This window comes from Accipiter gentilis, chromosome 12, assembly GCF_929443795.1.
Source record: "Accipiter gentilis chromosome 12, bAccGen1.1, whole genome shotgun sequence".
NCBI lineage: Eukaryota > Metazoa > Chordata > Aves > Accipitriformes > Accipitridae > Astur > Astur gentilis.
The window spans coordinates 22,478,348-22,491,179 of NC_064891.1; the positions used below are offsets into that span (position 1 = coordinate 22,478,348).

General features: G+C 38.6%; 1 protein-coding gene across 4 annotated transcripts in view; it reads right to left on the bottom strand.

Annotated features, from left to right (window-relative positions):
* Positions 1–12,832, bottom strand: part of SLC10A7 (solute carrier family 10 member 7) — a 157,741-nt gene that overhangs the window by 20,995 nt on the left and 123,914 nt on the right. For 3 of the 4 annotated variants that reach the window (XM_049815071.1, XM_049815070.1, XM_049815073.1), the window contains 3 exons: positions 7,593–7,758; positions 3,949–4,000; positions 2,349–2,422 (listed from right to left, as the gene is read on the bottom strand). In XM_049815071.1, the coding sequence (XP_049671028.1) occupies positions 2,349–2,422; positions 3,949–4,000; positions 7,593–7,758 (292 nt within the window). Of the gene's footprint in view, positions 1–2,347; positions 2,423–3,660; positions 3,736–3,948; positions 4,001–7,592; positions 7,759–12,832 lie in introns of those variants that run through there. The other variant, XM_049815072.1, reaches the window with a different exon arrangement.

The following is a 12,832-nucleotide window of genomic DNA, read 5'->3' on the forward strand; positions in this document are numbered from 1 at the left end:
CTGAAGTCAAGGTGGCCAAAGTATTTTTATTGGTGTGCTTGGGCAAAGAAAGCTGCAAAATACAAAGCCTGACTCATCAGGCTGTGCTAATGAGAGCAGTAACTTGAAATTGGGAAAATGTGAGCCAAATAGTCAAGCAAGCTAGGAACTTCAAACTAGGTTCTTCTAAAGGAGAAAATAAAATATAAAAAGGAGAGCGCACTAGCAGAAGAAAAGTGAACCAACTCAGCTGTGTGCATACGGTGCAGATCAAGACAGACTGCATGAGGATGCTTGGTGGAGTGAGCAAAAGAAATGAGGAGTCCTCATTTTTTTCTGCGTGATGGTGAGCCTCTCTAGGACTTAAATATTAAAAAAAGGCTTTGTGCTTATTTTCTTAGCGTCATGGCAAGCTACAGAAGTATTCAATAGAGCATACATAAAACTAGTTTCACTGAGGGGAGACTTACACATTTGTGCTGTTAAATACCACCAGCTTCTCTTCTGCAGTATCACAGTTGTGTCCTAAGTTTATACGCACCTCCAAATAGCAAGTACAGTAGTGTGTTATGACTTACGTGTGCAGTTGCTTTCTATAAATACACGTGTAACTATCCTCCTGAATACAAGCTCCTTTATTAGTTGAAGCTTCAGTTTCATAGAACATTTGGCTGAAAAAGACCTAATGTCATTTAATCTATGTTCTGCTCCAAGGCAGGATCAACTCTAGCTAATTCCTGTCTGAGGCTTGTCTACAATGATAGGAGATTCAAGAAATCAATAGGCAACATATTCCAAAGCTAAACTGGTTTACATTAGACAGGTTTCCTTGATTATTAGCTTAAATCATCATCATCATTGTAACAAAGTCCTTCCCTTTTCAAAGACCAGTGTGAAAGAGTTACTTTCTTCCTTCTTTGCATCAACCTTTTGAAGATCACTACTGCATTTCAGGCTGTCTTCTCTCACAATACCAGTTGTTTCAACCTTCCTCTGGGGTCACATTTTTGAGATCTATGATCATTCATGGCACTCTCCTCCGATCTCTTTCCACTTGGTCCACATAATTTTTGAATTGTGGAGCCCAAAACATCATGCAAATGTCAAAAGCCATAATGTTCTCAAGCTATACAACTTCTGCTACTTCTCTGCAACAGGACCTTGTGTGAAAGGAAATTAGGTTAGTTTGGTATGATAAGAATTTGACAAATCTATGGGGCTGTTACTAATTTCCTTTTTTCTTCCTACACTGTTAAAATAATTTAATTATTTGTTTCAGTAGTTTTCTACAAAATGAAGTTAAACTCACTGATCTATAACTCCTCGTCCCCTCCTCGTTTCCATTGTGAAAAAGAGGCATTATGTTTGCCTTTTTCTTGTCTTCAGGAACTCCTTCACTTCCCACAGACTTTGAAGGGCACTTGCTAACAGTTCTGCAGCACAGGCCTGGCTGAAGCAAAGAACCCTGAGATGAGTTTCGCTATATTAAACTGACTCGGAAAACATCTCACCTAAGTCCCGACTTGTTCTTCCCCTGTTTCAGGCTGAGTTCTTACCTTTGTTATTGACACTAGCTGTGTTTCTCTTTGACAGATACAGTCTTGAAAAGGCATATATTCAGTCACATATGCTTTATCAAACACATGTTTTCATATTTTGAAAAACAGTAAGAAAATACTCTAGACATTTCACTGACTGAACATAATGGATGAAGCAGGAGCAAGTGGCTGTAAGCATAACTGATTTAGCAGTATTTTGTGAATTTCCATCAGAACATCTTATTATCACTAAGGGGTCATAAGTGACAAATATCTCAATGATGTTTTGATAAATGAATTCTAATAAATAAAACTATCCAAAATATCTGCAGCCTTAAAAGAAACACATACATTTTGCTCATGTTAAGCAAAAGACAGTATTGTCTATTTGTGGTTTCTGAATACACTACATGCTTTGATTTTCACTTGTACATCCCAGCTTTTAGGTGTACGATTTTACTGTGAGACTGGGCAGATATACCTTACAATCTTTTCAGTAACAAACCTGAAATTTTATCAATATTGGATTAGGCAACAGAACAGAATAAGAACAGAAAGAAAAATCCAGCTTTCCATAAATAAGGTGTTCTTACTGTATAACCACTAAAATCTGAGCTGAGAAGACTATGTTGACTGCCCTGTAATAAACATTTATTTTATCTGTGCAAGAATATTATCCCTCTATTAGTATCATACTGGTAGCATTACTTGTCACACTAAACCCAAAACCATTTAAGCAGAAAAGCCAGCAACCAACAGCATGTTTTTTTCCAACACAGCAAGGTATGAATGTTACTGTTGTTTTGCTCAAAAGCTTATCTCCTGACTTACCCAGGGTGAGGGATTTGTGTGTGGAACAGAAAATGATAGCCACTGTGTCTGCTGGTGTGAAACTAGAGTTATTCCTAGAAAAGAAAGAGTTTTAATAACCTCTGATAACAAAAACCTTCTTAAAACATCATTGATCAAATACATTACTTTGAGGATCCATATGCACATTCACATCACTTTGATCAGGTCTAGTGACAGAAATAATTCTACCCACAAATGAACAGTAGTGTTTGATTTTTATTTTTTTTAAAAAGCAGAATTGTTTCTCAGTTGTGGCAAACTCTCTAATGAACGTGCTCCCGTGTGAAGGAGACGAATTCTGGGCACATGGTATGTAGGACACAACTTTATTCCAGCCAAGGTTATTTTTGCAAACATGCTATAATACAGCAGTGGCTAGCTTGCCTCTGGAAAAAAGAGAATGACCTATGATTTCTTTTCTTAGTATGTAATGGTAACAAAATGCTCAATTTAGATAGTATATTGAGTCTACACTGAGCACTGCTTAGAATACATAGTTATCTTCCACTTCAGAGAAAAACTGCATCTAAGGGTTTACACACTGGAAGTAAGGCCAGGAAGGATGGAAAAATGACATACAGAGAGAGGTTATACAGAGGTGGCCAACGGATCACCCTTTGGTTCAAATTAGGAATCATTTTATGAGATTCTAAATATTTACCACACTGAGTTGGTTCCTACTTATGACATTTTAGATTTTAGAGTTGGGACATATCTTCCCCCCAGGTTAGGTCTAGCAGTTCAAACGTTATTTAAAAATGCCTTCTAAGGTCAGGGTGTGATCTTGTCACAGAGAAATTTTCTGTGGCGCTAAAAAAGCACAAGTAGCTCTAAGACATTGCACCCTTCTTTGTGATTCTCCCTTACGGATATTGTATAATTTATATAAAGCATATGTCTGGAGTCTGCTGTATTGTGGCATTTCCCATTCAGCAGAGTGCTGCTGAGAAAAATACTCCAGTAAGCCTAAGTGAGAGGACAATGGTGGATAATCTGACCAGCTCCAGTGATGCACTAAGCCATTGGCTAACACCATTCTCACAGTACTATTTTTTGAGAAGTGAATGTACAACAGTTCTTCCTGGTTGATATTTAAAAGGAAAAAAAAATAGCTCTACCAAACATTAGTTCAGGACAACTGTCTTTTAAGAATCACCATATAAATGTAACAAATTTGACATATACAGAGAAGACTGAATTGCCAGCCCAGCAAATGTATCTTGAGATGTAAAAAGTCAAACTGAGTTCTCTCTCTCATATGTCATCAGCATGTCTGCAGGGCAAATTATACCTTCAGTGACATCTGTGCAAATCCATTTTTTTCAGTGGATGAGGTATAGCAGTGATTGATTGAGATTTAACAACTCTGTAATTAACACACAAGAAAGGACAGAATTCAGGTCCTGCTCTCTTAGCCTATGCAACTCTAACAGAGAAAATGCAGTAAGGACAATATGAAATATGAAAATGAGGTCACCCCTATTCAGAAACCTGCCCTTACAGATTTGCATAAACTGTATCACCCAAGCCAAAGATATCACACAAAACAAATATTCAAAGGTTCAACACATTCAATTACCTTGTAGAGAAGAGGAAAGTCAAAAACATGAAGCTCATCTGAACAGAAAATACTGAAAGAGAAACAAGTCAAAATTAGACTTAGATGACACAAGTAAAGATCACTTAAATCTCTGCAATTGCTGTGTACATGCCTTTTGTCCTCCTACACAGGTCAGAAGCTAGGCTGGACCAAGTCTATCCAGAGAAATCCAATGACAGACAACCTTTTAAAGACTGTCTGAAAGAACAGTAAGTATCATCACATCCAAGAAAGCTAGAACTAATATCATGGCTACACAAGTTCTTTCTGAGGTAACTCTTCTCAATCAAGTATTTCTTGACACAATGAATGGCAGGAAAGTTCACTACTGCATGCTGCACATCTGTTTGTGCTAGTTTTGCTTATTGAGTTGACAATATAAAATCTCTCAGACATGCTCTGGTTGCTAAGTATTTAAATTTAGTCCCTTTCTATTTAACAGGAGAAAGTACAATGTGTAACCGTGATCACAATAAATATTCCTGTGCACTGGGTATATTTAGTCTCTTGATGAATGATCACTATTAAGAGAAGATCATCACAGACATTTTAATTCCCTCTGATACAAAGGCTAATTCCTGAACTGGGCAGTGTACATCAGACAAAGCCGCTTTCGTTCAAGCTCAGTCAGGTCTGTAAGTGCGGATGGTTTTTGAGCATCCTGAGGGGAGCTCTCCTCTCCGCCAGCTCTCCTGACACCCACAGGGGCTGTGGGATTCACAGAGCCCACCCTTGGTCGGTGGAGACGTGGCGAGAAGCCGGCAGCTTCCCCGCTGTGCTGTGAGTAGCTGCTGGGACTGCAGAGACCGAGCATCGTGCAGAACTGCAGGAACTCCCCACAGAGCTGGAGGAGAAACCCTGTGACCTGCACAGACCTTTTCTGAGAGTGTTTGTGGGTTATGGGGGAAGGGCTTTTACTTGCAGCAGAATCTGGGGTGGGTCCTCTCCCTTTTCCTTGCAAAACTTGTGAACGCAATAAGGCTAATGTGTCCCATGGGGTAGTGTAAGCCAAGACAACACATTTGATTTTGTCCCCAGTTTACAACTGGGAAATGTGGCAGGGATATTAGCTATTACCAGTGACATTTTCCATTCTCCTATATACATTTCCTAGGATGTATAAATGTCACCTCAGCATGCACTTAATTCTTCCTTCGTGAACTAAGGAAGCTATCCATTGTTCCTGAATTACAATTTTTCTGCAACTAAGTGCTTTAATTTAATATGCACAGACAAAAAAATCCCTTAATACGTATAATTCTGTAAAGCAATAAGCATGTGTTGCCACCAATTATCCCTTGTGCATATTTTGCTGTGGCTAGAATATTAACATAAAAATTACATAAAAACATTAATCAGCAGAATAATAAATGCAGTTTCATCTCAAACTCCTCATGCTAATTTCACATCCTGGTATAACACAACACAGACATCCAGCCAACCCATCCAATGGTGGTACAGAAACTTTTTCTAGAATACAATGTGCATATCCATCTCCACAACTTCCTTGGTTTTTGGTTTTAGAAATATTTTAGGAAAAAACCAAATGTCTAGTATGTTCCACACAGTTTCAGTGCTTATGTTAATATTCTTACTAAGAAACTCCAGTTATGCACACTGACAGTGAAAATGTATATATAATGATTTTCAGCGTATTGCACTGCAAGTGATATATATAATTACACATGGCACAAATGCAGAGTTGTCTTGCAGAGAAATAAAAGAAAGGACAAGAAAGGCAATGGAAGCAACCACTCTACACCAACTGTTCAAGGAAGAACATACCTTTTTAACTAAAAAAGAACTTTTATTTTTTCCCCAAATGTCCTGGTTTCAGCTGGGATAGAGTTAACTGTCTTCCTAGTAGCTGGTACAGTTTTGAGTAGCTATGTTTTGAGTTCAGTATGCAAAGAACGTTGATAACACTGATGTTTTCAGTTGCTGCTCAGTAGTGTTTAGACTATAGTCAAGGATTTTTCAGCTTCTCATGCCCAGCCAGGGCACAAGAAGTTGGCAGAGGACACAGCCAGGGCACCTGACCCAAACTGGCCAATGGTGTATTCCATACCATGGGACGTCCCATCTAGTATAGGAACTGGGAAGTGGGGGCAAGGAATCACCGCTCCGGGACTAGCTGGGTGTCGGTCGGCAGGTGGTGAGCAATTGCCCTGCGCATCATTTGTACATTCCAATCCTTTCATTATTACTGTTGTCATTTTATTAGCATTATCATTATCATTATTAGTTTCTTTTCTGTTCTATTAAACCGTTCTTATCTCAACCCACGAGTTTTACTTCTTTTTTCCCCGATTTTCTCCCCCATCCCACTGGATGGGGGGGGTAGTGAGTGAGCAGCTGCGTGGTGCTTAGTTGCTGGCTGGGGTTAAACCACGACACCCAAAGTAGTGGTCAGCACAGTAACATGAAATTACTTCATTCTGAGTTTCTCTGCCTGTTTGACTTGTCAGAGTTGAAAATTTCCATATCCCTCTTTTTTGCTGACAACTCTGCACTGATTTAAGTGCATCTCGGATGTGGTCCCCAGGTGCCTGTGCAAACAAGTATTTCCTCCATTTTGAAAAAAAGCTCCATAGCATGGCTTCCTTCTTCTCTGCTTTCAGAATGAAGTGTTTATACAGTACCATTTATAATTCCATGTAGTATTTTACACACGTATCGTGTTTCATATCCAAAAAATTGCCACAATTAGGATAGAATAAGACCTGACCCACAAAGGGCAGGGGCAAATTTCCTACTGACTTTCATGCAGGTTGGATTTATAGAAGTTACATTATTTGTATGAAACAGAAACATGAATATACACACACTTCAAGGTAGGTGATGCATTGATTTCTTGAAAACTAACACTTTTAGAGTGTATGAGATGTGATTTATACTGTAGTATACTGAGTTACCTCTCCCTCCAAGCAAATTGAAACTCCTGCCTCTGGACAGTCTGAAGCAAGATGGGAGTTTCCTACTGGGAGAAGAGACAGTGCCTGTATACCACTGCCCTTCCCTGGGAGGTGGTGATCTGTAAGTGTATTTTTAACTGATGGCAAGGATACCAGCAGTCTATTCTCATGTGTATGTTATTTAGGGCTGAATGACTACAGTGCTTCTAAAACAAACTCTGCAAGAAATGTGTTCATCCACAGAAATATATCAACACATTCAAACTCCCAACTAGTTTCTAGGTTTATAATATGGTAAGGAAGAACTATTTAAGTTATAACAGCGTTTTGAGTTACAGCTCAAACCCAAATCTTTCCTTTCTGTTTGGAATTCAGCATCTGTGCATTTATGGTTGTTTAATAACAAAGAAGCCAAAACAGAATAGTCGTAAACACTTGGAAAGTAATACCATGCCCCTTTAGAAAGGGAGGACCACTGAGCAATCTCAGGCACACCTAAACAGCAGGCTTCATCCCTCTCTAAATGCTTACTCAATCCCCTAAAAGCATCCCGCCCCTAAGAAGTCTGGTAATCTGGTTTACTAGACACATTAAAAGTACAAGCTCTAGCCCTGTGTCAGTATCCCTACAGCCCCACCATTTCCAGTACATACAGCTCATTACACACCTGAAACACAGATAAAAGAGATGCTTTAAGGCTGAACTTACTTATGAACACTATTATAATCAAGCTAAATTTATCAAGGTCAATATTTGGATTGGCGAAAGTATCACAGAATGTTGTGTAGATGATCATCAGGAGCACACAGCTGCTGATAGTGCCAAATGGAGGCTTCTTCCTTTCAAGCCAGTCCTTGATGTATCTTCGGACAATCTGAAACACAGAAACCAACAGGTTGCCTCTTTTCAAAGATGCAGGGAGCCAAGTTGGGCATCACAAAGTGAATCTGACAGCAGAAAGACACAAAGAGAAGAGAGTAATTTGGATGACGGCCACAGTGGATTTCAAAGCTTCCCTGCCACACAACTCTTCTTCTGGGGAATTTAACATTTGTAGTGCAACTTCCACTGGGCGTCCATAATGAGAGTATATTTTCAAGTACATTCAAATCCATCCTTAATCATGCCAAATGTTCTTTGCTAGCTGTCACTGAGACATGCCCATTAAGCCTCCCCAAAGTTTATCTCCTCTGCTGATACTAATGGATGTATGTAATTATCACAGTCCCCTTTGCATCAACAGACAATTCCAAGTGCAACTTTGGGAATCTTAAAAATCTGACATCTTCAGGAATTTCATGACGGTAGATAATCGAAAGTGATCCATGGAACATTTTAATATTTAAATAGCTAGCGATGCACCAGAAGTTTTTAATTAAATTATAACTCAAGCTTGAAAAGCAAAAGTGCATGTGTTGTGGGAGTTTAAATAATTCAAACCCTGAATATCTAGAGTTTTTGTAAATCCAAAGACAAATGCCATTTGCACGCTTTTAGAATACCAGAATTAACACATGAAAACAAGGAAACCTACTGTACTTAGTGGAACTTTTGCACTTTCAGGAAACAGAATCTGAAGTTGTTTTTCAAGAATTTTTTAGAAACAACTATAAATTTTAAAGTAACTTCAACTTTCAAATTATGCCAAATACTACAGGACTAAGCCTCAGCAGATACAATGCATCTGCTGCAGCCCTGCCCGAGGAGTTGCTTTTAGTTTTTCTCTTTACTTTATTCAGTTTGAAAAAACTTTTTAAAGCTTTTATCGTACAGCTGCCACTTGTGTTAATTTTTCAGCAATCACATTATCTTGCCTAATTTCTCCTGAGACCTCCCGATGTTTTCTGTTACCAGGCTCTTTCAGAAATAACAGCAGGAGATCCTGCAACATTTCTGCCAGAGGGCTCTAAAGGTGTCTCGTTACCTTCCCATAGCAGTACCATTAACAAACATCACCACTATCGGTTTAATAATACAGAAGACTTTAGAGGTATTCAAGATTAATATCAAAGCATCATCACCAATGCTACCATAGGACCTTTTCACACACTAACTGCCGAAGCTGCGGGATTGACCTCACAGCTGTCAGTTTTCCTCACTGCCTTCCCAGCTTGTTTGCAAGTCTCTCAATAGGGAAGCCCTGGAAGGAGCTACCCCGGTGACCACAGCCAAAAGACTTCATCGACCACATGGCAGGGCACAGACTAAAAATTTGGCACATGGGGTTCACGCAAAGCTAAGCAGGCTGAAGACCAGCACTTACCAGCCAGCACTGCTAAGCTGATGAAAAATAAGGGATTTGCAGGAAACCACGTAAGGGAATGCTCAACATCCCAGTGAAAACACTCAACTCTAAAATTTCACGCTTGCCAGATGTTAAAGAGAGAACACAACTCAGAATATATGGCCAAACTTCTGAAAGAGCATTCAGTGGAGCTCCTTCAGTCACCTCCTTATAAGCTACCAGGTAAGGAATAAGACACTGCATTGATGAGAGAGAGGCAAAAAGGCCGAGTGAAGACATTTAGTGTGCAGTGTGAAAGACATCAAGTGGGAAGACCAGATCAGTCTAATCTGAGCAGATTTGAACTCTGTAATTATCAGAAGCAAAAAGCAAAGCCTTTCACCTCTAAAGTGAGTGTTTTCTAAGGAACTTTAAAAAAATAATCCTATTATCCCCTAAATTAAAGTCACATTGAGGAAAAAGAAAAGCTACTTAAGACCACCTATTTAGTTGTGGTCCTTCCAGAAGATTTATACTGAAAGTAACAAGATGTTGAAAAACAAAAGTGATGGTTAATTATGCCACAGTACAACTTATACTGGAGTTACTTATTATGAAAACTACAACCTTGTATCTGTACAAGGTATAATTATAACATACCTGACAATAGTACCTGTAAACACATATTTATCATGGACTGACATATAAAAGAAAAAAAATAAATTTAAAAACGAAACTGCAAGCAGTATTTTCTCAACATCTCCAATCGGCTGTTATGTTCTTTAAATATCCACCTCTATCTAGTCTGGAATTATTGTGAATCAACAACCATAAATATGAATACAGCTTCTTTCTGAACATTGTATTTTTAAAAAAATGACATAGTCGGACCCTGAAGAACTAAATTGTGGCTTCAGGAAATCATCTAATCAACCCAGTGTCATCCTAAATATATACTGTAAAAACACAGACCAAATACATTTTCTCTAACACAGAATCCCATACATTTTCATCTTCTCAAAGGGTTCAGGACGACCTATAATTTCAGAGATTGATTCAGCCTATGATCACTGATTCAAGGTAATCTAAATTCCTGTATAACTTAAGAGGGGAGAAATATAACCCTACAGGTATCTGTAAAAACTCAACTAGATTTTTCACAGGGAAGCTGATCTCAGCTGATTCATTTTGACTGAAAACCAATCCACTTGTTACTTATTTATGCCCTGCAGAGTTGTTTCAGGACAAGGATGCCTTTTAATTCTTAACCCAATTCTGTAATTTTTCAGGGTTAATGGAGAACTTAAAAAAAATTGTGAATATCTGTAGTGAAATAATGATAAATCCCACAAATACAGTAAGGACGACACACAATAAAGTACCGAGCCAGCCAGTCAGAGAACCTTGTTGTTCTGTCATGCTGGCACTCTCTGACAGGAAGCCTAATAGAGGTTGAAAAGCCATGAGCAACGCAGACTGAAATGATTAAATAAAGAATCTCATAGGTAATTCGGAGCCTGGGCAGAGATATTAAGCTTCATTTGTCTGCAAACACAGAAAAAGCTATCATGATAATTTTTGCATGTTACAGCCTGTATGAAGGATGCCAGACTCGGGCATCGTACCGGTATGCCACCTCTCAGTTGAAATAACAAAGTCCAGTATTTTGAATTATGTACCAGTACAACGGGGGACAAGGGAGGGACAAGCACCGAAGAAACAAGCAGTTGAAAAAATGTCTGAACTGATACTCCCGTGAAAAGATGAACTTACAGCCTGGGGTAGAAATATGAATGACTGACATCTAAAATAGATCCGTCAGACTGGCACACTGATGGAAAAGAGCAAAAAGAGGAGTACTCTTCAGATGCAATAATTCCATAGTTCCTAATGAAAGGGAATTCCTCAAATAAAAAATGCAGTTAAAAACATCAGGGGGGGCAGGGAGAGGGAGGCAGAGCTGTTGAAAGAATAATCATTATGTGAAACGTAAAACCATTTTAAAATGTACTTTACAGAGGGAAATGCTGCAGGATGCTACCATGTTGCAGAGAACGTATGCACAATCTCAAGGCCTTGCAACCCGTATCCCTGCTGAGACTCCTGCAGAATTACTTCTGCAAGGAGGGCTTTGGGCCCTCTGGTCCTACGGTAGTGATCACATTAGGTACGATGAACTGCAAAGATTTTTGTGCAGATTTAAATGCCAGTCCCAAAGAGCAAGGAATTCCTGATGGCTGACCTGGAGATTGCACATGAAAGAGCAATGCATGGTGAATCCTTCCACCAAACTGTGGTTTAGTGGGGAAAAGAAAAGAAGAGAAGCAAAACCTTGCAATAGGTGATATTTTGTAAATAACCTGCATGATGAAAGGTGCTTATAAACTCACAGAAAAGTTAGATCATAAAAGAACATAACCGTGTCCATCAGGCAACTACCTCATGGTGACTACACCCTGGCAATCTCCAAAGGTTTTGGAAAAGGCATCAGCTCAAATTTGCTTCAAAACAATTCCAGGCTCAAACCTTGCTCTTGCCCAAGATTTAATTTTTAACAACAAAGGAATGTAATTACACATGAATTAACAGTAGTGTCCCCATTTCAATTTAGTTCTTCTACCAGAATGGTTACATCCACAGTATTTTTCCTCCAGACTGCTCCGTATCCTGCCATAACCTCCTTGTCTAAACACCAGCCTCCCTAAGCAAATGGGCTTGCTGCTCATATGCTTAATTCACTTAACATCCCCTGTACAAAGAAACACAATCTGCTGTTCCAGGAAAGCAGGTAGATAATGCTCATCCGTCATAAGATCATACATGAAAACAGCAGAAGATATATTATAGAAAAACAATTCACTTATCTAATTATACCTTCATAACAGTCACACTGTATACCCAGAGAAATTTGTCAGTAAAATACAGCTAGACTGTTTCCACCTGCCTGCTCAAGTGCTGGACATACAAGATAAAAAAATGTAATAAACAATGTAATTTGTTAACGTTCATTATTAATTGAACTAAATAGGGCAAGGAGCTCCCCTCTATGTAGATGGAATGGAACAATTTCTGACATTTGTAATACAGTACATCTTTCAAAAATTACCTAGATCTTCAACTTAATTTTTTTTAAACCCATGAAATGAAAAAAACCCACCTAGGGGAAATGGTTATGAAGTCACTTTTTCTGTTTCCATTATACACACAAGAGTATCTCTTGGTATTTACATCATTACACAAAGTAGATTTTTCCTTATTCTATCAACTCTTTTGGACTGATTTAATCTTTAAAAGAATTTACAATGTTTTTACTGCACTTCTGCTCCTCTTGTTTATTATGTATTGGTATGTACTTCTAAATACCTGGGAAAAACACCTGGAGCTTTACCATTTCAACAAAGAAACACAAGTCACTCTTTCCCTGTGTTGAAACACACAAGGAAAGAAGCTGAAACTACGCTGGACTGTCACTATACCTAAATGTAGCAGTTACCTTATTTACTTTGTCTTTTAAGGTAAGATTCCTAACTCACTTTTAAGTAATATTATTACTACTTATAGCAACAGACCTTTGCAATGAACTCTGCAATGCAAAATTTTCTTTTGAAAAGCTTTGAGTCAGGCTAGATGTTTGCAACAGTTCAATAACTTCTCAACATCTCTTCTTATATAGTGATGGCAACCAAGAAAGCCAACGGCATGGAATATTGGGAACTACTTCAGT